At 42.1% G+C, this 25,824-nt stretch overlaps 1 protein-coding gene across 9 annotated transcripts; it reads right to left on the reverse strand.

The window, feature by feature from the left end:
• Window positions 1-2,350: 2,350 nt before the first annotated feature.
• ZNF239 (zinc finger protein 239) lies at window positions 2,351-20,548 on the reverse strand. 9 transcript variants are annotated; one of them, XM_065520648.1, is made up of 5 exons: window positions 20,472-20,548; window positions 19,547-19,587; window positions 17,484-17,824; window positions 13,835-13,960; window positions 2,351-4,181 (listed from the first exon to the last, which is right to left on the reverse strand). In XM_065520648.1, the coding sequence occupies exons 3-5, from the start codon at window positions 17,485-17,487 to the stop codon at window positions 2,713-2,715; spliced, it is 1,599 nt and encodes a 532-aa protein (XP_065376720.1). In that variant the 5' UTR covers window positions 17,488-17,824; window positions 19,547-19,587; window positions 20,472-20,548; the 3' UTR covers window positions 2,351-2,712. The 9 variants fall into 9 exon arrangements, with proteins under 9 accessions (XP_065376720.1, XP_065376718.1, XP_015311452.2 ...); XM_065520646.1 differs by having other exon boundaries at window positions 13,835-14,038; XM_015455966.3 differs by lacking the exon at window positions 17,484-17,824.
• Between the last annotated feature and the right edge of the window lie 5,276 nt (window positions 20,549-25,824).

Raw genomic sequence — 25,824 nt, forward strand, 5'->3', positions numbered from 1 at the left:
GAATTTTCCTATGATGTCCTTTCTGACTTTGGTATCTGGGTAATGTTGGTCTCATGACTTCTTTGGGGGAAGGTTATCAGCTACAAATTCAATTTAACAGGACTATTCAAGTTCTCTCTCTCGAGTGGGCTTTGGTTCTATATTCCTTACAATTTTCAATTCCATTTAAGTTGCTGAATTTATTGGCATTAAGTTACTAATAAAATTCCTCTGTATTACCTTCTTGGTGTATAGGAACTATACTGATATTTCCTCTGTCATTCCTGACACTAGGAATTCTTTCAATCCTTTCAAAGAGCCAGGTTTTGGTTCCATTAAATTTTCTCTATTGTTTATCCATTTGTAATTTTGTGACTTTTAGCTCTTTATCATCTCCTATTCTACTTGCTTTGGATTATTTGTTCTTTTTCTCATTTCATAAGGTAGAAGTTTAGACTATTGAATTGAAATCTTTTTATCTAATGTAAGTATTTAATACTCTGATTTCACCTCTAAGCACTGCTTTAGCTACATTTCACAAATTTGTCACTCATTCAGTTCAAAATATTTTCAAATTTTTCTTTCTCTTTATTGCTCATTTACGAGTATGATGTTTAATTTCCAAATATTAAGAGATTTTTTGGACATCTTTGTTATTGGTCTCTTACTTAATTCTGTCCTGATGAGAGAATATACCTTGTATGGTTTTCATTCTTTAAAAAATTTTAAGACTGTTTTGTTATACTCCATAGTAGGCACACTTAAAAATAATGTATACAGGTTGCGCAGTGGCTCACATCTGTAATCCCAGTGCTTTGGGAGGTCCTGGAGGGAGGACTGCTTGAGCCTGGGAGTTCAAAACCAGCCTGGGCAACAGAGCTAGACCCCATCCCTACAAAAATAAAAAATAGCTGGGTGTGGTGGCACATGCCTATAGTCCTAGCTACTCTGGAGGCTGAGACAGGAGGATTGATTGAGCCCAGGAGTTCACGGTTGCAGTTAACCGATTGCACCACTGCACTCCAGCCTGGATGAGTGACACTGTCCCTAAAAAATAAATTAATATATCATGCTAATGAGTGAAGTGTTCTACAAATGTCAATTAGTCAAGTTAGTTGGTAGTGCTGTTCAAGGCTTGTATCTCCTAAGTGACTTGTGCTATCAATTACTTGATTAAATATCTAACTATAATTGAAATTGTGCCTTTTTCAATTTTGCCAGTTTTTATTTCATGAATTTTGAAGCTGTTTTATGTGTACTTAAGCTAGAAAGTAGCTTTGCTGTAGGATTCCCGAATTTCCACAATGTAGAGGTCTTTCCCTTGGGGCCATTCAACTTCTGCAGAGAAGAAACTTCCCATCTCCTGCTGGACGTTAAACCTCTGGTCAGCCATGTACAGGAGTTGGGGAGCAGTATGTGTGTTTATGTAATGAGGAGGAATGTTCCATATACAAATGGCCATTAGTTTCATTGCTTTCTCTTCACATCTCACTCCCATCCTCCAAGGTAGTAAGCATTTCTGAGCCTGGAGCCAAACTGGTTCCTTCTTTTCCTTATCCCCATATGTAAGCAGCGTAACTGTGCCTGCTTCTGCTCTACTGGCTATCTTTCCATCTTTCAAATTTTCATTTGCTGATATTCTTTCTCCTATTCTTATTGCTGTAGTTTGATGAATTAAAATTTTCCTTGCATCTTAATGTTGTCCAATGTGATGAGACATGTTTAACAAAAGCGAACACTTTCTCTGCTAGCCATTTTTAGCTTATCGAGCCCCAACATGATTTCTGCAGCCTCTAAGCTGCCCCCTGCTCCTTATGTATTCATTTTTCCAGCTCTGCCTCTGGAACCTATTTGTTGTTATCACCTGCTCTTAGGTAGCCTCCTGAGTAGCTGCGTCTGAAGCTGTGTGCCAGCACACCAGCAAATTTTGGCACTTTTTTGTAGAGACAAGGTTTTGCCATGTTGCCCAGGCTGGTCATGAACTCCTAGGCTCAAGTGATGCACCCTCTTCAGCCTCCCAAAGTGCCAGGCATGTTACTTTGGACCCTCCCTCACATTCCTCTGGAAGTATCCCAATAAACTAGCTGTACTCACCAAAAAGGACTACTTATGTTCCTGAATAGTTGCCTGGGAGGGGCTGTTCAACTTCCTATCAAAATGGTATATGGGAACGTACTACATGAGTAACTCTCTTCCAGCTTTTTGTTGTGTGGCTACGAACTATTGTACCTGTCTGCAATAAACACAAGGATTTCCATGTCCCTTGTATTTCCAACTGCCCTCTTGGCCTAAAATGGACACAGTGTACAATCATAGTTTAGAGGTGGCTAATCAGGACTGGAAAGAAATATGAAAAACACAAAGCACGTAATTTGAAGAGAAACCAGAGTTTCAATTTCTCAGAGAATGTGAACAAAGGAAAACATGCCCTGCTTGAGAATAAATATAAAGTTCTTGCCATTGAAATGCTGGGTAGAATATGTAGTTGAACTGTAAAGTACAGACACTTTTACTCTACCCATCTGAAAATAAGTACAATCCATTCATTGTACAGCATAAAAAAGTGCTTGATACTTAAATACTTTGAATGAATGAATTTTTTTCAGTGAGGAAACACATCTAAATAACCCTTACATCTCTCTCCTTTGTAGAATATAAAGGTAAGAGTGATACTAAATATTTAACAGTTTTTACAGTATGAGCGCTGTGAAGACCTGAACGGGCAAATGTCACTTAGCGAGGATCTTTCTTATGAACCCGCTGGTGGATGTGAAGGTTGGAGCTCTGGCTGAAGCCCTTCCCACACTTGCTGCACTCATAGGGCTTCTCTCCAGTATGTACTCTCTGGTGGATGAGGAGTTTGGAACTCTGGCTAAATCCCTTCCCACACTTGCCACAGTGATAGGGCTTCTCCCCAGTGTGGACTCTGAGATGGATGCGAAGATCCGAGCTCTGGCTGAAACCCTTCCCACACTCATAGCATTGGTAAGGCTTCTCTCCCGTGTGGATGCACCGGTGAATGTGCAGGTTCGAGCTCTGACTGAAGCCCTTCCCACACTCGCCACACTTGTAGGGCCTCTCTCCTGTGTGTACTCGCTGGTGGATGTGCAGGTTTGAGCGCTGACTGAAGCTCATACCGCACTCCCCACACTCATAGGGCTTTTCTCCAGTGTGGACTCGCTGGTGGATATGTAGTTTGGAGCTCTGACTAAAGCCCTTCCCACACTTGTCACATTTATAAGGTTTCTCGCCTGTATGGACAGCATGATGGATGAGCAGACTTGAGCTCCTGGTGAAGCCCTTCCCACACTTGTCACACTTATAAGGCTTCTCATCTGTGTGGACTGCCTGATGGATAAGCAGACTCGAGCTCCTTGTGAAGCCCTTCCCACACTGTTCACATTTGTAGGGTTTTTCTTCTGTGTGGTCTCTCTGATGAAGTAGTAGTTCTGAGCTTTGACTGAAGTTCTTACCACACTGACCACATTCATATTGTTTCTCTGCAGTGTGGATTTTCTCATATGGATGACCATCTGGGCTGGTGTTAAGTATTTTCCCACAGTTATTATGGTCACAGGGTTTCTCCTCTGTATGAGCTCTCTGCTGACTACAACTGATCACCTGTGATTTCCATCCATAAATGTCTCTGCCGTTACAGTTAATGGGATCCAAAGATTCTTTTAACTGGCCATTCTGGCAAGTTGCCTCACCATTTAACAATGGCGAGGCCAGTTCTTTTCCATCAGACACCATTTTAACTTGAAGGTTCTCTGAAAAACTTTCTCCCTTTATCACTTTTCTCTCAGTGCTTTCTTCCGTTACAAAGAGATGTTTGCTTTCCTGATGATTCTGAGGCTCCTTCTTACAGAACTTCACTGAAGAGTATTGTGTGTCTATTTGGCTTGGGACTTTCAAAGGCAAATATGTTTCACTTTCACTGTTTTTGAAATAATCACTTTGAAGAGTCATCACACTGTCCCTGTTTCTGGAAATACGAGAAGATGCTTCTCCCCACTGTTGACAAAGGGAAAGGTCTAGTTCAGGCTCCCCATCCACTTCCCCTTGATGATTCACGATACAATCCTGACTTCCGGTAATTGTACTGGCCATGCCTTCCAAAATTAGCCAGGAGGAAAGCTCATGTAACAGATCCTGAAGTGCTTTCTGCTGAAGATTCTCCACAGAATTTTCATTCAAGTCTCCTAGGGAACAGAGAGAATTCAGTGGTAAGAACAAAGGGTAGACTTCAAGATTTCTGAGTGAGAGTGCCTAAGGCCTGAAGGCTTAGTAACTACGAAGAAGTTCAGCTTGTCCTTATAGTCATGTCCTTTGGGTTAATGTCGGGTGCATTTGTATCTGGGTACAAGACAGAAATTTTCTCTTGGCTTTTAAGCATAGCCAAGGAAAGTCTTCCCTAACTAATCCTATAGAAGACTATAAGTCCTATATCCTTGCTAACAGTAACATTTCATCTCATCTCACTTCATTTTTTTTTTTTTTTTTTTTTTGAGACAGAGTCTTGCTCCACTGCCCAGGCTAGAGTGCAACGGTGTGATCTGGTCTCACTGCAACCTCCACCTCCTAGGTTCAAGCAATTTTCCCACCTCAGTCTCCCAAGTAACTGGGATTATAGGCCCACGCCACCATGCCCAGCTAATTTTTGTATTTTTAGTAGAGATGCGGTTTTACCATGTTGACCAGGCTGGTCTCAAACTCCTGGCCTCAAGTGATACATCCGCGTCAGCCTCCCAAAGTGCTGGGATTACAGGCATGAGTCACTACACCCGGCCTACTTTCCTTTAAGTAAATTTGCATTTCATTGGTATTCTGCTTTCATAGGTATGGGGGACACAAGGAAGAAAATATAAATCCTTTTGCTTAACAAGCTAAAGCTTCCTGGGAAGACAAATATACCAAATAATGATAATACTAAGTGAGTGGTGTAGATGAATGTATAGTACAATACAGTGCAAGAGATGTATGCATAACCAGCTAGGAAAGTACAGAAGAGGAACACTCAACTCAGACCCCGGTGTTTAGGAAGATTTCTGGGAGAAAATGACAAGAAATAAAGAAAAAAAAAAAAAGAAGTGAAACGTGGAGAGAAAATATGACATGTTAAAGAAAACTACAAGTGGCTTCTTACGAAGGAGATAAAAACGGTAAGAGTGGTGAAGAATGTGCCACGGAGGGGAAGTAAGGAGCCAGAGCAAAGGGCTTAGTGTCTCATAATAAGGACCTTAGGGCTAAACCCTGCACGGATTGAAAGCTATTAAAGGATTTAAATTCAGAGTGAAATAATTGACTTTGTGACCTATAAACACCACTGGAAAGTAAGACTTTAGGTAGCAAGATGGCTGCCATAGCAAATCATAAGAAAAACAGTAAGGATGATAGTTGTGGAGAGAATGGGAGAAATTCATTCTAGATCATGTGATGATAAATTAAACCTCGAAGAGAAAGGAGGCCCCAAGCCTGTTCCTTGGGATTGCTGCCTGAGTGAATGGGTACCGTGGTACTCTATAATCAGAGAGGAAATGCAAGAGGAAGAGGCTGAAGTAGGGAAGGGTGCAGAAACTCAAATCTGCCTTGCATAATCTGTGGTGTTAGTGGAACATTCTTGCAGTACTGGTCAGTAAGCAGTGAGATATATATAGGTCTGGAAGTCCTGTGAGAGAACTGTGCTAGGAATACAGAGTTTAGACTTACTGGTATATTAAAAAACCAAAACCAAAACAAAACCCTCCCCCAGACTTACTACAACAGTTAGAGTGAATAGCCTAATATTACACTGAAATGACAAGAAATCCATAATAGTCTTGGGAAAACAGAAAGGTCGACATCATCAGAATAAAAACATCGAGGAACTCGTAAATGATAAAGAGCAGATGGACTAGGAGTGATGGAGAAACTAGGGGAAAAATGTACAGCTCAAATTATATATAACAGAAGGCTTCCTCATGGGTAAAACATCTTAAGAAATCATAGAAATTCAATTACCAAACTCAGAATCAATTATTACAAAGTAAGGGAGCACTGACCCCATTTTCCTGGAGTCTATGTCTCAGAAAATAATAAACAGTGATAAAGACATTTCTTAATTCAACTTAGGCATTCCTAACGTGCTGTGCTAGTTTTTGCTGTTAGCAGCACTCTCCCAGCCCACCCTCTTCCTCTTAGAAATAGAAATATTGGATGGCTAGCAGCAGTGGCCTCATATAAAGCCTCAAGAATAAAATAAATGATCTGCCAAAGAAAGACTGCTAATAATGTTAACTGAACTGAACAGAGAAGCAGAGGTTGAGGTAATGCTGAACCTACACAATGACCGATGGATTGAGGAACAAAAAAGAAGCAACTGACAACAAAAGTGCCCAGGATAAAACTTCAAGCTAATCTTTTTAATGGGAGTTCTGACAAGGAAGATAGCCCAGGGCTGGAAATGAAGAAGCAGAGCATGCCCCCAATAACTCAGTGGCAAAAGAGGTGGCCTTAAAAAATGGCCTACACCACTGTGCAGGGGAGTACAGGGAAGAGGAGGCCCACCTGAGGCTCAGCCCTAGCCCTTAGACCATCCGTGGGGGGAGTTTACTACCTGGGTAGTCCCCTTGCCCACACATCCAGCTACAAAACAATTCAAATTTTTTATTTTTCCCAAAATAAAACCTCACTTAGCTCTGCCAACTGTCAAAAAAAAAAAAAAGAAAAAAAAAAAGGCCTACAACATCTACCATCTGGATTCTTATTACCTCCCTCCCTAGCCCAATCAGCAGAAGCGTCCCCTAAAGTAGAACACACATACATGCCAAAGTGGGTCAAGCATGGGTTGAGGACACACTCCAATATCATACTGAGAACACAAGAATTTTGAAAAAATATATAAGGAGACAAACAGAATTTAAAAGGTACATAATTAAAATCCCAGAAAAACTGGAGTGGATATCATATTTAAACACAATCTAATAATAAAATATAAACATATTGCTATGAAAATAATAATTCTAAATAAAATGACTGAAGATGATGATAGGTTATGTAACTTGTTTCCTAGATATGTGTCAGGCTGTTTTAGTCAAAGGCCTGCAATTTAGATGAGTTAAATAGTAAAATGAACATATGGCTAAGATGGAAGATTGAGGAATTCTCCAAGAATGCATATGAAAAGACAGACAGATAGAAAGATAAAAGTAAAAGCCCATCTCCAAGGAGTTGCATGAGGACAGTGAAGATCGAACACATGGAGAGAAAATGATCAAAGAAATAACAACAAAAAAATGTTTCCTAGAATGCAAGATTCAGGGCCCAATAAATGCTAAAAAATGGTATGTAAAAACACCCCGAACTAAACATACCCTTTTAAAACCTCAGGACTTCAAGGAAAAAACAAACAAACAACAACAACAACAACAACAACAAAAAACAAAATGCTAAAAGCTTCCAAACAGAAAAGCCAGGTTATGTGCAAATAAGTGAGAATTATATTGACACTGAACAACTAATTGGCAATATTGCAAATCTTCAATATCTTCAAATTTTGGGTTAAAAGTCATTGTGAAATTATAATTTTTAACCAGCCAATTAACCATTTCAAAGAGAGGAAAAAATAGACACTCTTTCAAACATGAAAAGATTCAATTACTAAAACAATCACTCAGGAATATACTATAGGAAAATTTTTTAAAATTTAAGAAAAAGGATACATGCTACAAGAAATAACAGTAAGCCAAGAAGTCAATAAAATACATAATTAGGCCAAGCGTGGTGGTTCATGTCTGTAATCCCAGCATTTTGGGAGGCTGAGGCGAGGTGATTGCTTGAGCTCAGGAGTTCAAGACCAGTGTGTGCAGCATGGCAAAACCCTCTCTCTACAAAATACAAAACAAAACAAAAACCCTCAAACCCCAAAACCATAGTTGAAAAATAAAAGAAAAAATAAACAAAACTCTACAATAACAGTATGGAGTCAAAACCCTCCAAATAAAATATATTTTTAAAAGGCAAGTATTAGCTTCAGAGGAAAAATAAAAAAATAAAAAAGGAACTATAATCATATTGTACCACTTGACTCTATAGTGAACAACTAATTACAAAGTCAAAGCAATGTAAGCATTCATCACTGACATGACTCTAACAAATTCTTGGGAGGCTAGGCATTTGAGGAGGTAATATGAAAAAGCTACATCCTCATCTATAATATGGGGAAGTCAATAGAAATTACAAAATATTGATAAATGGAGAAATAACAGTATATCACAATACACTAAATTTAAATGATACTGAGGTACCATTTTCCACCTGTTAAACTAGCACAAACCCGAAGTCTGAAGACACACATTACTTGTGAGCGTAAACTGATATGAAGGACATTTTGACAATTATCAATCAATGTCATAAATATATGCACTCAACATTCCAACTTAGAGCTTCACTCTTCAGATTTCCAGGCACAATTTGTGAAATGACAGTTACATGAGACTACTCACTTTTTAAGGGCCAATGACCAGAACCTGCATAGACAAGAGCTACAGACATGAAAGAAACTTTTCATTGTGCACCTTTTATATTTATTTTGTAATCATGTGAATGCATTTATTGTTTATTTAGAAGAGTAACTATGTCTAAACATATCGTCTGGAGTAGGAAGACAAACCCAATATGGAACAGCTAGAAAGATGACAGCTGAGTGCCTTTGGAAGCCACATTGTGGCTGATGGAGCAGCAGAGTCAGGAAAGAGGAACGTTTTCACTATGAGCTGCCCATACAACTTGTTTTACCCAGGTGAATGTATCACTTTGTCTGCACATTTCAAAAGTAATGGCAAAAATGAAAAAGAAAAATGACAAAAGAAGAACAGGGCAGTCTGTAGCAGTTAAATCATGAAATGGGGTGAAATGATTAAATGGATTTGAAAGGATATTGCTTCAACAGCCATATCATACAGTACTTGGAAGTAGGCTAGTGGTTATAGAAATTGTAGGTGTGTGAAAATGAATGGGGGAGGAATTTTATGAAAGGTGCATTTTAATGAAAGTGTGATGTTAGCTTTTAAAAAAATGTTTAAAATAATATGAAGAATGAGGCCAGGCACGGTGGCTCATGCCTGTAATCCCAGCACTTTGGGAGGCTGAGGTGGGTGGATTACCTGAGGTCAGGAGTTTGAGATCAGCCTGGTCAATATGGTGAAACCGTCTCTTGTAAATATACAAAAAATAGCAGGACGTGATAGCGGGCACCTGTAGTCCCAGCTACTCAGGATGCTGAGTCAGGAGAATCACTTGAACCTGGGAGGTGGAGCTTACAGTGAGCCGAGATTGTGCCACTGCACTCTAGCCTGGGTGACAGAGTGAGACTTCGTCTAAAAGAAGAAGAAAAAAAATACTATGGAGAATGAGTGTACAACATTAGGAGAAAATACTGACATGAGAAAAGGGGTCCTTTTATAGGGAGTTAACATGGCAGAAAAAAACTCTAACACATACTGCATAAAACAGCAAATTAAAAATACGCAGTGTAATCTCATAAAATTTTAATGCATATACTTGTACATACATAAATATAGAGTTCATAGAAAGTGATTTGATTTCACATTATACTGTGTTGTTTGAGTTTTTGAGACTTTTATGTCTTACTTGCAAAAAAGAACAATGTTCAACAAGTTTGTTCCATTTTATGTCAATAAAAATGAAAACCTAGAGCAGAGCTTGAAATTGGAAGCCCATCTCCTATTTCACTTTTGTCTACGTGTAAATCACTCTCCACAGTGCAGTCACAGTGATACTGGGTCAATCAGAGCATACCATTCCCTGATCCAATGGCTGCCCACTCAAAATAAATCTACTTTTTTTTTTTTTTTGAGATGGGGTCACACAGTGTCTCCTAGGCTGGAATGCACTGGTGCTATCTCAGCTCACTGCAACCCCCACCTCCTGGGCTCAAGCGATTCTCCCACCTCAGCCTCCCAAGTAGCTGGGATTACAGGCATGTGCCACCACGCCTGGCTAATTTTTGTCATAAATCCACTTTTACCAGTGCCTTCAACGCCATAACTGAGCCAGGCCGTGTCCACCACCTCTTCTCAGTCCTTCTTAGATGCACCCTGTGGTCTACCACACTCCTCCTTCCAGGTCTTTGGGTGTCCTCTTGCGTGGTTCTCTTTGCCTGGATGTTCTTCCCCTCCCTAGTCACCTGTTTAAACTATTGATCCCTTAGCTCCCAGTTTAATGTCACTTCAGAGGCTCTCCCTAAGACACATACACAACCCGCATTCCATCACATGCCTTCGTTCTCTCAGAGCACTGTTCCATTCTTCATAGGACTTACCAACTGTATAGTAATACTTCAAAGAATGACATCATAAATGATGTTTAAAGGAGACAAGTGTACTTGCAACATCTAACTTGAGCTTGAAAAATGATGGCAACAATCTGACTAATTTTTACCCTATTTTAAGCATTAAACAGACTCATTTTAGGGCAACATCTGTGGGATCTAGGAGTGTTAATAAACTTAAAATAAGTTAAAGGTAAAAAAGAATTGGTGGGAGATTTTAGATACTGAGGACGAGAAGAGAGAAACTGTTTTTTTTTTTTTTTGAGACAGGGTCCCACTCTGTTGCCCAGGCTGCGGCCTGGAGATCTTTGCTTGCTGCAGCCTGGAGATTTTTGCTCACTGAAGCCTCAACCTCCCTGGCTTAGGTGATCCTCCCACCTTGGCCTCCCAAGTAGCTGGGACTACAGGCACATGCCACCAGGCCCGGCTAACTTTTTATATTTTTTGTAGAGGGGGTTTTGTCATGTTACCCGGGCTGGTCTTCAGCTCCTGGGTTCAAGTGATCCTCCTGCCTCTGCCTCCCAAAGTGCTGGGATTACAGGCATGAGCCACCATGCCTGGCCCAAGAGAAACTGAATACAGTCATGGCCCATTTCTAAACTAGGAGGCTGGAACAACTTTAATACTGACAAAAGTGGGAATACAAGAAGGGAACTTAAAAAGGAAAATAATTTTAGGCTTATCAAAATAGAAAGGAGAGTTGAACAGCATTAAATATGTAACAGTTCCTCCTATAAGTGGACATATCATGCATTCTCAGGGACAATAATGTCTCCAAGGGGTGAGAATTGGTTCATAGGGGGCAAAACAAATCTTTTTATTTTTTTTTGAGATGGAGTCTCACTCCGTCACCCAGGCTGGAGGGCAGTGGCACGATCTTGGCTCACTGCAACCTCCACCTCCCGGGTTTAAGCAATTCTCCTGCCTCAGCCTCCTGAGTAGCTGGGATTACAGGCACCCACCACCACGCCTGGCTAATTTTTATAATTTTAGTAGAGATGGGGTTTTGCCATGTTGGCCAGGCTGGTCTTGAACTCCTGACCTCAGGTGATCTGCCCGCCTTGGCCTCCCAAAGTGCTGGGATTATAGGCATAAGCCACCACGGCTGGCCAAACAAATCTTACATATTATGCTGGTTTGGGACTCACAAAACAATCCTACCTGACAAAACCTTATTCCTTCATACTTAATTTCTCTAAAGGAGAAATCTGTCTCCTTTTGGCAGGGAGAGAGTAATGATAAATAAAAAGGCCGAGAAACACTGATGATGTAGTGACTTAAAACCAAAGAGCCCTTTGAGATTTCAAGTTAGAAAAAAGATAGAAGCCAGGTGATCAAGACCAGCCTGGCTAACATGGTGAAACCCCATCTCTACTAAAAATAGAAAAAATTAGCCAGGCATGGTGGTGGGCGCCTGTAGTCCCAGCTACTCAGGAGTCTGAGGCAGGAGAATTGCTTGAACCCGGGAGGCGGAGGTTGCAGTGAGCCAAGATCACGCCACTGCACTCCAGCCTGGGGGACAGAAAGAGACTCCATCTCAAAAAAAAAAGAAAAAAGAAAGAAGCCAGAGAATCTGCAGAGAAAAGGACTACGAGAGAAGCTGGAGGAAATAGAAAAACTATGATTTCATGCATGACAAAGAATTTCAAGAGAAGATCAACACTATAGAAACCATCAGTAAAATTGATAATGGTAAATATGCTGAAAGAAACATTAAAAAAGGAACAAACTCTGAAAGAGACAAAAGTTCAGTAGTGGGCAATTTTGGTACAAGAACAGAGCACAGGCACTGGGTTTATATAAAGAATGTGGAAAGGCCTGGTTCACTACCTGGAGGTAACAACTTTGCCCTGTAGCATTCTCTTTACTCCCCAGGATTAGCTGAAAATAGAAACTGAAAGGCCACAGTTACTGAGGGAAGAGAACCAGGGCCCCACTGTGGACTGAGGGAGGAAAAAACCCTGAAAGCTAACATGATGGCACATTTTTTTTTTAAAGACAGGGTCTAACGGTCACCAGGGCAGGAGTGCAGTAGTGTCATCTTGGCTCACTACAACTCTGCCTTCCCAGCTCAAGGGGTCCTCCCACCTCAGCCTCCTGAGTAGCTGGGATTACAGGTAACTGCCATCACATCCGGCTAATTTTTGCATGTTTTGCAGAGACAGGGTTTCGCTGTGTTGCCCAGGCTGGTCTCAAACTCATGAGCTCAAGCCATCTGCCCGCCTCAGCCTCCCAAGGTGCTGGGATTACAGGCATGAGCCACTGTGCCCAGTCACTTTTCGGTGCTTTTGTAGAATGGCTGCTTTTGGCTATAAAATGGCAATTTCACATGGTTCAACCTAATAGGTATACATTCATCTCCCCATCTAATTAAAATTCTTTACCAATCTATTTTTTAATGGCTGCATACTTTTCTGTGATCCATGATAATTTGGCTGACCAATCCCCTGTGATACATTTAGGGGGTAAATATTTTTTTCACTATTTTAAATAATTCTGTAATGAGTATTTTGTTCACAATTTTTGGTTAAAATTACTATTGCCTTAGAATAGATATCTAAAAAATGAATTACTGCATTTGGAAATGTTTAAGGCTCCTTGATTCAGGCAGTCAAAAAGTGTTTTGGCTGGCTGGGTGTGGTGGCTCATGCCTGTAAGCCCAGCCACTCCGGAGGCTGAGGCAGGAGAATCACTTGAACTTGGGAGGTGGAGGTTGCAGTGAGCCGAGATCATGCCACTGCACTCCAGCCTCCAGCCTGGGCGAAAGAGGTTGACTCCTGCTCAAAAAAACTAAAAAAGTGTTTTATTTATTTGTAGGGTATGAGAGTGTCTCACCACGAGTTTTGATTAATTTTGGGAGGGGAGAGGGATGAATTCCTGAATGTGTAAGAAAAGAAATAATGGAAACGATATTGCAAGGCAGGGGAGGACATTCAATGAAAAATAAAGTCCAAGCAAAGATGGCACAAGACCAATGTGGGGGAAATGTGGGGAAAGGCAAGAGTACAGAGAAGCAAGTGACCATTACTGGGAAAGACCACAACCTCCTGCAGAGGTAGAAGGGAAGTAAAGTGAATAGATCAGGTAAAACAGTGGCACATAGGAAACATCCCAGAAGTCCCTGCTTTCGACACAGACTGCAAGATATCAGATAACTCCTGGAACACTGAAAAAGGGACTCCTCTGTTGTGGATTAGCCTGGCTTATAACTTGCCATGATGCCTGGTGCTCTTTGGGGTTCACTTGCTATTATATAATGATCTTTATCTTGTTCCATCTGAGAGATCACATTTCAGAAACTCACAGGGATTGGGTGATTGTGCAGAAAGCAAAATCAGTCCCACCTCTGGCTTATAAAGGATGGAACAGGTATGATTTTTGAGACAACCCAGTAAAACTACTATTCTCCAATTCTTACCAAGTTCTTTAGCTGCTTAGAATAGTCAGAAAACATCCTTTTGTGTCAAAAAGGAAGTGGGAAACAAAGATGCCAATGGGCAGGTGTCCAAGTTCACATGTCCTTACCCACCAAGACCAAGTTCCTGTAGTTCCCAGCATTACAGCTCTGCACAGCTTCCTGGGAGCAGAGTCCAGGCGGCCTCACTTCTCCTCCGTGAAGGCCACAGAGGCATTCTTGAATGTAACTGGTTCCTAAAACATTAAGCACATTCCTCCTCAACAAACAACCATCTGCACAAATGCCCTGGAACGGGGGTGAAGTCAGTAGCACTGGAAAAGGTAAGAAAGGTATAGAAGAAGTTTGCAGCTCAGGGGATCTAAGTGAGCTAAGTCAAGTTTTGTTGGAAAATCTTTCCTTTCTCACTTAATTGGCTACTTCCATCCAAATCATTTCCTTCCTGCCCACAACATGTCTACGCTCAAGTCCTCAGCTACTGAATCTTTCCGTGTCACTGTCTTCTTGTGTCATTGCTGAATTGTCATCTTCACCCCATTCCCACCATTATCCTGACAACCTTAACTCTCGCAGGAACAATTGACCCAACACTCTGACCTCACATTTCTTAATCTCCACAGTGCCAGTGATCTCAGCCACATTTCATCAAACTGTAATAACCATAATTGGGACTAGTCCACTACCTGGACTCCTCTACTCTTAAAATATTAATCTCTCTAATTTTAAAAACTTTAAAAATCACTTCCTATGCTTTCTGTTCTTCCGCTTATAAACTAAGTAGTTGAACATTACTGGGAAAATAAAATAGCACATATACACACAGCCATAAAACACTCTCCTGAGGGATCCCTTGACTTAAAATACCATTTACTGCCAAATATTTATTTCCAGCCCTTACCTCTTACCTCACCTCCAGACTCCTTTTAACATCTACACTGGGACGTCTAAAGGTGCTTAAAACTTAATAGGCCCTGGCTGGGCACAGTGGCTCATGCCTGTAATCCCAGCATTTGGGGAGGCTGAGGTGGGCGGATCACTTGAGGTCAGGAGTTTGAGACCAGCCTGGCCAACATGGTGAAACCTTGTCTCTACTGAAAATACAAAAATTAGCCAGGCGTGGTGGTGCATGCCTGTAGTCCCAGCTACTTAGGAGGCTGAGGTAGAAGGATCTCTTGAACCCGGGAAGCGGAGGTTGCAGTGAGTCAAACAAACAAACAAAAAACAAACCAAAAAACTGAACAGGCCCTAACAAAACTCCTGCTCCAGCAATATCCATCAGCATCTGCTCTTCCCCAGTCGTCCCCATTTTAGTAAACAGCCACACGAACCACTCAACTGCTCAAACCAAATCCAAGAAGTCATTTCATTCTCATCCTCACATCTCACCCATCACCTAGCTCCTTTACCTCTAAAGCATACCGGCATCCACTCAGCTCCCCTGCCCTGCACTGTCACCTCTCTAGGCCTAGGCAGCACTTGCTCTCACCCACATCAACCTCCTTCTTGGTCTGACTCTACTCTTGCACCCCCAAACATGAGTTTTCCACATGGCAGCCAAGGTGATCTTTTAAAACAAAAACAAGGCCAAGCGTGAAACCCTCCAAAGGCTTTTCAGTGGCCATGAAGTAAAATTCAGACTCTTCATCCTGGCCCGTGAGGCTCTCCTGTCACCTCCCCAACCTAGGCCTCTCTCATGATCATATTCAGCACCAGTGACCCAGCAGGCCCTTGAACCGCATCACTCATTGTAGCTTTTGTGCTAGCTGCCCTCTCCATTCCTCATCATTCAGCTCTCAGTCCAACCATTGCCTCTTCAGAAAGCATGTCACTGACCATCTAATCCACTGGCGCACCCTATATCTATCATTTTCCTAGTTTAATTAAATTAATTTCTTCTTATGACTTATGCCTTACCTTATTTTCTTATTTATTCACTTGCTTTCTTATTTACTGTCTCTCCCTGCTGAGATTTAAGTTCCCCAAGAACAGAGAGGCTGCCTCATTTGTTCATGACTGCATCCCCAAGACCTCAAGCAGGGCCTGGCACATAAAGGGAGTCCAAATATTTTTTCAGTCAATGTCAGCAAATCTGGTTCCCTTCAGGGCTCTGTCTGATGAAGCAATGCTTCTTAAACTACCTGTGGTGAAGTTTTTTGTTTTTGTTTTTCAAGCTCTCAATTTCAGTACTTGTATCTGCACCGTGCATGGGCTGGCACCACTCTCTAAGGCACAATTTCAAAAGTAAAGTGATAGAATACATAAAAAGTCATAAAGGCTGTCTCATAAATTTGATCAGCTAAGCCAGCTTTAGCCTGAGGCTAAAGAGGCACCACTTACTCCTTCCTTGGGCCTGCCCTGCAGGGGTGACATGACTTATCTGACTCGTCACCAGTGGGGAAGGATGAGGGTAAAGATGAAGGTAAGGATGGGTGCTGTCTCCCAAGCTTTCTGTTCAAGGTCACTGGTCTCCACTCTGAGGAAGAGGGCTGGAAAAGGAGCCTCAAGCCCTGGAGTAAAGGTGGGACAAACAACCAGAAGCAAAGATTGCTGCCTTCATGTTCCACCACCACATCCTTTAGCAAGGCATGACCCACGGCATACTAAAAGCAAATGGGCTGGCTGCTCTTCCCAACCAGACCTCTTCAGACCAGAGGAAAAAAAAAAGTCTTTCTGTTTAAGGCTAATCTCTTCCTGTGCATTCTAGATCAAATCCTTTCTTCTATCTTTAGAGATGCAAGCCCACCAATTATGTTTTCTCTCCCTTATTTTTTATCTGTCTTCCATCCAGTCATCTGGATTGTCTAATCCTCCTTTTCTACCTCAACAATATTCAAACCATGTCAGATCCTGTCAATTCTGCCTCCTACATTTCCCTCCAATGTGTTACCTCTTTTCCATTTCCACTGCCAGTCTTAGTAAGACGCTTATTTTTTTTTTTTTCCTTACCTAGGCTACAATAACTCCTTACCAATTCTTTGTAGTACAATGTTTGTCATCTTTCAGTCCCTAGGTTAGACAATCAGGGCTATTAATTTTTTAAGGTCCTGAAGATAAAATGGCAGGCGGGATTCCATTCTGAGAAGGGAAAGGATATGTTGGTGGACTATTAACTTTGTGGTAGGTAAAAAAAAAATGACAGGAGTAGACCAAATGAGAGGAATCATTGTGACAAGGGAAGGGAGAAAAAGGAAATAGTGCTCCTAAGCAAGACAAAGCTGGGACTGAAACACTGAATAATCAACAGTCTTCCCAGGTATCAGTGGCACTAAGGAGTCACTCCAAGGCTGTGCTCCTGCTTACAGTGGAGAGAGCAGACTCGATATTCTAAAGGCCAACCAAAGAGGAAGGTCACAAGATCAATCGTTTCCTGTTTCTATCAGACAAATGTCAACCTCCTTAGAACTACATACATGCCATCACGTGGCCTTCCACTTCTTTCCAGAGCCCCTCTCTGCTGTATCTAACTTTACTTTGAAGTGGAAAAGCAGGAAGAGGCACACTAGATTACCTGGAGTCATTCAACACATCATACTTGAGTCTAGCACAGTCCTTTCTATCATAAGCCCTAACTTATTGAGTTCTCCCATCCATTTTGGAGCTTTCAGTCTTAAGACAATAGCCTCTTTCTGAAGCATGAGGATGAGTTAGAATTCTTCTCCTCTGAGATCTCACAGCATCTTTCACATCCCTCTACTATAGCTATTAAGTCTGTCTCCCAAGTTGGCTGTAAGATTCTGAAGGATAGGTGCCACACTCAACTCATCTTTGTTGTTTGACGCAGAGTCTCACTCTGTTGCCCAAGCTGGAGTGCAGTGGCAAGATCTCAGCTCACCACAACCCCCACCTCCTGGGTTCAAGAGATTCTCCTGCCTCAGCCTCCTGAGTAGCTGGGATTACAGGCATCAACATGACCAGCTAATTTTTTGTATTTTTAGTAGAGATGAGGTTTCACTATGTTGGCCAGGCTGGTCTCAAACTCCTGACCTCAGGTGATCCTCCCCACTCAGCCTCCCAAAGTACTGGGATTACAGGTGTGAGCCACCACGCCTGGCTTCAACTCATCTTTAAATCCCCAGCAGCTACCACAATTGACTTGGAATCTGAAAGATAAATATAAATTCATATTCAATTTAAATGAATAAATAACACAACTAAAAGAAAACTTAAAGACAGTCAAGCCTAAGACCCTCAGTTTACAGATGAAAAAACCAAAGTTCATAAGGGTGAAGTGATTTACCCAATGTCACAGAGGAAGGGCAGGGTTAACTAACACTCCCGCCTTTCAGCAGACCTAAGGACAATGTGTGGTACATAGAAAACACACAGTGATTGGAATTAAGTCCTTTCTTTAAATTAAAAAAGTTGTTGTGTAACACACACCAGAATCTCAAAATTTACTAAACTGGCAATCCCCAGTTGCAGCAGCAGTGAATAATTAACCATTAGGGAGCAGGCAGAAGTGAAGGAAGGAAAATGTATTGATTCTACTCAGGTTAGTCTCCCTTCAAGTCCTCAATTACTTTTCAGGGCACAGAGAAGCCATGCTCTCAGTACCTCAAGACAGCTTACTGTCCTCTAAACAGATTTTTCTAAGAGCTCGTGTGTGAGGGCTGTATTTGCCAAGCAAAAAGATGGCCTTTGCTGGTAGTGTTAAAAAACATTTTTTTTTCCTTAAAACGCAGTCTGATATTTTATTGAAACAATTTCCGGTGTGATGCCCTGTTTAGTTAATGGAGAAAGAACAGCCTGAAGTTAGAAAACACGGGGTTTATTTCTGGCCTGCTGCTCTCTGCAACAAAGGACAAGGCACTTTCCTTCGGCTCTCTCAGAGTTAGCCGAGTTAGAGCTCTCCACCAGAAAACGCCAGGACAGGGCAAAGAGGGGGCCGACCATCTCAAACACCGTGGGATTCTAAGTGGAGGCTGACCATCTCGAATACCCTGGGAGCCTAAGGGTTAATTTTGAGGTAACCTCCTACAGATGGTTTTACAGAGACAAATGAGAACTCTCTTTAAAAAAGTATGACTTGGTAATTTAAAATTTATTGGGACAGTTAAATATGTAGACATGCTAGTGAAAGAGAACAAATCAACCTGAGTATAAAGGATGAATTTTACCTACCCTAGAGACACTTATGTCAAGTGTATAGACAGTATTTCACAATAAACCTTTGGATGTACAAAGATCAAAAGAATAAAAAAGGAGTGAAACTCTCCTTTCACTAGGTCTGGAAGAGAGAAGCTTAGTTCTTAAAAAAAACACCAGAGACTTCTGATGCATAGCCTGGTTGAGAAGCATTTCTAGAGTGATTTTGTAACCACTGTGCTGCCATTTAACGAATTTCCTCGTTTTTGACTCTTTCATAGTTAACAAATTATCACTATTAATATGCATATTTTTTGTGTACAGGTAATATAATATGCTAATCAAAATGGTAAGCTCCTTGAAGAAAAGCACCGTGGTTTATCATTCTGTTTTGCTGAGACCACTTAGCACTGGGATGAGTATGGAATAGCTTGGAATGACTTTCAATGTGAGTGAAATGTCTGGCAGGAAACGGTAGGCTTCCAGATGCTCCGCAGGAGGGCACAGCCCACTGCTCTGAGGAGTGGAATAAATTCTTGGGTAGGATGGGCCAGTGAAAACTATCTGTGCAGACCCTGGTGACATCATCTGCTAGCTACATGTCCTTAGTATCTTAATGTCCCTATATCCATAGCTATAAAATACCGTACTGGGGGCCTGACAATAAAGAAAACAACACATGGCACAGGGACATTTCAGAGAGATGGCATTTTAGGAGAAATGGAGCGCCAACTCACCCGGACCTTGGTCATTTCTTACTCCCAGTGGGGATGGATTCCTGGAAAGGCAGAGTTAGGGAAAGAGAAAAAGCCATGAAAATCAAGTCCAGCAAGACTGCAGGGAAAAGTTACCCAGCTCCTGCCTCTGACGCTTCTTCAGTCAACCCTTCCACTAGCACTCCCTCCATGAGGTGAGAGGTGACGCATTTTCTGTCACCATCTTCATCTCTCTCCACAGGGCTTTCGATTAAACAAGCCAAGTCTTCCCCCCAAAAAACCAAGAAGCTAAGTAAATTCCGCAGCCGCCGGCAGCTCTAAGCCGTGCCCATTTCCTCAGACTTTGCCGATCTCTGTCCTAAAGTTCTAGTTAAGAGGAGGAGATCTCGGGTTATATGACCGCTTCTCGGGATGGGTTTCGGTTGCCCAAGACGCCTTCCCCGACCTCATTCTCAGGAGCCTGGCTCGCTCCTGCGGTGCGGGGGCTCAGATGCAAGCTCTTTTCAGCGAAGGCAGTGCTGCGGACAGAAACCTCAGTCTCTTACAGGAGCCCCCCTCCGTCGCCTAACGTCCACCGAAAATCCCCTGCAATCACGCCGGTCACAGGCGAGGAAAAGGCCGGCGTGGCCAACCACGAAGCCCCCAGCCGGCCCAGGCCAGAGCTCGGCCAGGCGGGAGGAGGGGCCATCGGAGGCTCGGCCGCTCAGCTGCACGGCCCGACAGCCTTCGCTGTGGCCGCAGCCAGGCTCCCGGGGTGCAGCAGCTTGGAAATGCGGCGCCGGGACACACGTGCCGCTGCGGGCCGCGCCTCCGCTGGTCGCGTGCCCTACCATCGCCGCCCTCCCGGCTTCCGCGGCTCGCCGGCCCAGCGCCTTCGCCGCGGCACACCCATTTCCTGACCCCTGAACGCCTCTATCAGCGGCCGGGGAAGCCCGGCCAGTCTCACCTCCCACGTGGAACCCCACACCTGCAGGGGCCGCATTCCGGATGCTGCCGGCTAGCGCGCCTAGAGCCCCGAAATACAAGTCCCAGCAAGCCGCGGGCGAGCCACGCCCACTTCCGGCGCGGGCCGCGGAGCTCTGAGCTCTGCGGAGCGGGATTCTTGGCCGGGGGTGGGGGCCGGCGGGGTGACCATCTTTGAGTCAGCGATGCGTGTATTCAAGTCCTCGTCCTCGTTTTTTATTACAAACTCATAAGAATTATTTTGGGAATACCTATTAAGGTGTTTTTCATTTGTTAAAATACTATTGGGGGAAAAGGACGTAAATACCCGTAATTTCATCTTTACCTTTCAAAACATTCTGAAGTGAATATTTGCTATTCGGCATCTTCCATCTCACCTCTGAAGGTCATCCATTTAACAGATATTATTTGAGAGCCAGCTGTGTACCAGGAGCTGTTCAAGATGCTTGCACAAAAGTCACTGCCCTATTCTAGTGGGGGAAACAAGCAATCCATAAATACAGTGAATATATGGCGTCGTGTGTGTCATGAGGTGGTACGGAAAGCATAGAGCTGGGCGGGGGGTTGCGAGGTGTGAGTGTGTAGGGCTGGGGGTGTACTTTGCAATTTTAGATAGGAGATCTTGGAACAAACACAGGAGGTGAAGGAATTAGACAAGTGGCTCCCAGCAGTTAGAACTGTCCTAAACGCACACAAGGGTTGTTTATGCCAGGATTTTACATTTCTTTTACTTCTCACCGAGTGACACAGAGCTACCCGTTTGGTCTTTTCCCAATTCCTTTCTTTCAGATTTATTTTGGAGAGAAAAGAGATGTTGCCTGGACCTCTCTTCTATATCCTCCCCCTTCCTTGGTGTATTAGTTTCCAATTGCTGTCACAACAACTTACCACAAACTTAGTAGTATAACAAACATGTATTCTCTTAAACTTCTGGAGGTGCCAAGTCTGAAATCAGTTTTACTGAGCTAACGTCAGTGTCGGTGTGGCTAGTTCCTCCTGGAGGTTCTAGATGAGAATATTTCTTTGCCTTTTCCGGCTCCCAGGGACTGTTTGCATTCCTTGGCTTATGGCCCGCTCCTTTATCTTCAAAGAGCATGACTGCAATCTCTGCCTTCATCATCACATCACATGCTGGGGCACTGACTCCTCGTGGGGCCTTCTAATAACGACTGCTGTGATTACATCAGGCCCAGCTGACTAATCTTGGGATAATCTCTCAACGTTAAGATCCTTAATTTAATCACATTTCAAAAAATCCCTCTTGCCATAGAAATTAACATCCACAGCTTCTGGGGGTTAGGACATGGACATATTTGGGGGACTCTTATTTTCGGACTTCGATGCTTGGAGAGGCCCATGTCCCCTTCAGTCTCCTCTTCAGAGATGCTCTCTTACCTTTTGCCTGGGGAACACAAAATGTCTCCCTTGGACCTTACTCCTCTCCTCAATGGAAAACCACAGAGCTTTTCCCTATTTAGATTCTACCACCCTTACCCTGACCTTCACTTCCTCATGTGCACACTCCCCTCCTCGTGCAATATAAGAGGCCATGGGCCATGGTTATGGCCAGTCCTGTGTATGTGCGGTTACCCTTAACACTCTTGCCCCAGTCTTTCTTGGTTTTATTCTCTTGATAGAAACCCAAATCTGCTTGAATCCAGTTCCTGGCCTGCACCTGCATGGCAGAGATTGTTTGAGAAAACCACGTGGCTGGGATGATTGGTCTCATTTTCAGTTTATAGCCATTAAGTTCAAGTGAGCCCTTCATGCTGCCTGGCTATCCTTCTACATTTCTTAGTCCATTCATTCTCCTAAATGACTGTTTCACAGCTTCTACTTTCTTTTCATTATTTATTTATTTTTTTGAGCCAGGCTGGAGTTCAGTAGCGCGATCTTGGCTCACTGCAATCTCTGTTTCTTGGGCACAAGCGACCCCCCAACCTCAGCCTCCTAAGTAGCTGGTACTATAGTCTTGCACCACCACGCCCAGCTAATTTTTGTGGGTTTTTTTTGTTTTTTTTTTTTAAGAGATGAGGTTTCACTATGTTGTCCAGGCTGGTCTCTACCTCCTGAGATCAAGTGATCCGCCCACCTCAGCCTCCCAAAGTGCTGGGATTACAGGCTGAGCCACCATGCCTGGCCTTCTACTCTCTTTTCAAGCCTCCAACAACTCCTCCCGTCTCACTGAGTGCTGATGACTTTGCTTTTTGTTACTGAGTAAAGAGAACCTTTGTACCGCCTCACAGGTATGTCTGCCCTCCTTTCTGCATTATAATCTGTATGCTCTACTTTTCTTTCTGAGTGACTGGCCCTAGTTCCTATATGAGAAAATTCTTTTGCACCCTGGATGTTAACTGCCTTCTCGTGAATGAGGGCCTTCTCTCTCTTCTGTATTTCAAGATTTTCATTCTGTACTGAATTATCAGCATACTAATGAATACACTATAATATTGTCCATAAAATAAATAAAACCCCTTACCTTGCACCCTATTTCTCTCCAGCCACTACCTTATTTCTCTGCTTTGCTTTACAGCAAAACTCCTAAAAAAATTGTCCCTAAGGGATGTTTCCAATTTCTTTTCTCCCATATTCTCTCTTTTTTTACATGTAAAACCCAACATTTAATTTCTTAACTTAATTTAAAAAATTGATATATAATAGATGCATGTATTTTGGGGGTACATATGATAATTTGATTAATATTATGTGTAAAGATCAAAGCAGGGAAATTGGGATATCTATCACTATAGTATTTATCTTTTCTGTATGCCAGAAATATTGAAAAGATTCTCTTCTGGCTATTGGAAACATACAGTAGGTTAATGTTAACCATAGCTAACCTACTGGTCTATTGAACACCAGGTCTTATTTTTTCTATCTAACTGTGTATTATACCTTGATATGGTTTGTCTCTGTTTCCCCATTCAAATCTCATCTCGAATTGTAATCCTCACGTGTTGAGGGAGGGACCTGTAATTCCCACAAGTGGAGGGAGGGAGGTGATTGGATCAACAGGGGCAGTTTCCCCCATGGTGTTCTCATGATAGCGAGCGAGTCCTCACAAGATCTGATGGTTTTGTAAGTGTTTGGAAGTTCCTTTGTTCTTCTCTCTCCTGCCACCTTGTGAAGAAGGTGACTGCTCCTTCTTCCAACATGATTGTAAGTTTCCTGAGGCCTCCCCAGCCATGTGGAAGTGTGAGTCAATTAAACTTCTTTTCTTCATAAATTACCCAGTCTCAGGCTTTTTTTTTTTCATAGCAGTGTGGAAAAAAAAAAAAAAAAAAAAAACTAATACATACCCCTTAACCAACCTCTATTCAGACCCCCACCTCTACTCTTACTGAACTCTGGTTACCACCAATCTACTCGCTATCTTCATGAAATCCACTTCTTTTTTTTTTTTTTTTTTTTTTTTTTAGTTCCCACATATGAGTGAGAATATGCAATATTTGTCTTTTTGTGCTTGACTTATTTACTTAACATCATGGCCTCTAGTTCCATCCATATTCCTGCAACTGACAGGATTTCATTTTTTTTTATGACTGAATAATATTCCGTTATGTACATACACCACATTTCTTTATCCATTCATCCATTGATGGCCACTTAGGTTGATTCCATATTTTGGATATTGTAAATATTGTTGCAGTAAACATGGGAGTGCAGATAGCTCTTCAGTATATTGATTCCCTTTCTTTTGGATATATACCCAGTAGTGGAATTGCTGAATCATATGATAGTTCTGTTTTTAGTTTTCTGAGGAGCTTCCATACTGTTCTCCATAGTGGTTGTACTAATTTACATTCTCATCAACAGTGTACAAGGATTCCCCTTTCTCCAAATTCTCACCAGCATCTGTTATTCCCTGTTTTTAGATAAAAGTCATTTTAACTGTGGTGAGATGATAGCTCATTGTGCTTTTGATTTGCATTTTTCTCATGATCAGTGATGTTTAGCATTCGTTTATATACCTGTTAGCAATTGTATGTCTTCTTTTGAGAAATGTCTATTCGGATCTCTTTTGTCCATTTTTAAACTGGATTATTTGTGTTTTTACATAGAGTTGTTGGAGGTCCTCGTATATTCTTGTTATTAGTCCCTTGTCAGGTGGATAGGTTGCGGTATTTTCTCCTATTCTGTGGGTTGTCTGTTCACTTTGTTGGTTGTTTCCTTTGCTGTGCAGAAGCTTTTTAGTTTGATGTAATTCCATTTGTCTGTTTTTGCCTTTGTTGCCTATGCTTTTGAGGTCTTACACAAAAAAATTTTTGCCCAGACCAGTGTCCTGGAGTGTTTCCTCAATGTTTTCTTCTAGTAGATTCATAGTTTCAGGATTTAGATTTAAGTCTTTAATCCATTTTTATTTGATTTTTGTTTATGGTGAGAGATAGGGGTCTAGTTTCATTCTTCTGCATATGGTTACCCAGTTTCCCAGCATCATTTATTGAAAAGACTGTCCCTTTCTCCAACGTATGTTCTTGGTTCCTTTGTTGAAAATAAGTTGGCTGTAAGTACATGGATTTGTATCTGGGTTCTCTATTCCGTTCCATTTGACTGTCTGTTTTATGCCAGTACCATACTGATTTGGTTACTATAGCTTCGTACTGTATTTTGAAATCAGGTATTATGCTATCTTCAGCTTTGTTCTTTTTGCTCAGGATTGCATTGGCTATTTGGGGTCTTTTGTGGTTCCATGTGAATTTTAGGATTTTTTTTCCTATTTCTGTGAAGAATTTTTTTTTTGTGAAGAATGTTATTGGTATTTTGATAGGAATTGCATTGAATGTATAAATTGCTTTGAGTAGTATTGTCATTTTTTTTTTTTTTTTTTTTTTTTTGAGACAGAGTCTCGCTTTGTTGCCCAAGCTGGAGTGCAGTGGTGTGATCTCAGCTCACTGCAACTTCTGCCTCCTGGGTTCAAGTGATTCTCCTGCCTCAGCCTCCTGAGTAGCAGGGGCTAGAGGTGCCCGCTGCCACACCTGGCTAATTTTTTGTATTTTAGTAGAGACCGGATTTCACCCTGTTGCCTAGGCTGGTCTTGAACTCCTGAGCTCAGATAATCCTCCTGCCTCAGCCTCCCAAAGTACTAAGATTACAGGCATGAGCAACTGCTCCTGGCCAATAGTATTGTGTTTTTAGCAATACCAATTCTTCCAGTCCATGAGCATGGACTATCTTTCCATATTTTGGTGTCCTCTTCAATTTTTTTCATCAGTGTTTTATAGTTTTCCTTGTATAGATCTTTTACTTCTTTGGTTAAATTGGTTCCTAGGTATTTTATATTCTTTGTAGCTATTGTAAATGGGGAAAATTGTAAATCAAAAAATGCGTTTTGATTT

This window comes from Macaca fascicularis, chromosome 9 (assembly GCF_037993035.2).
Source record: "Macaca fascicularis isolate 582-1 chromosome 9, T2T-MFA8v1.1".
In the NCBI taxonomy this organism is placed as follows: Eukaryota; Metazoa; Chordata; class Mammalia; order Primates; family Cercopithecidae; genus Macaca; species Macaca fascicularis.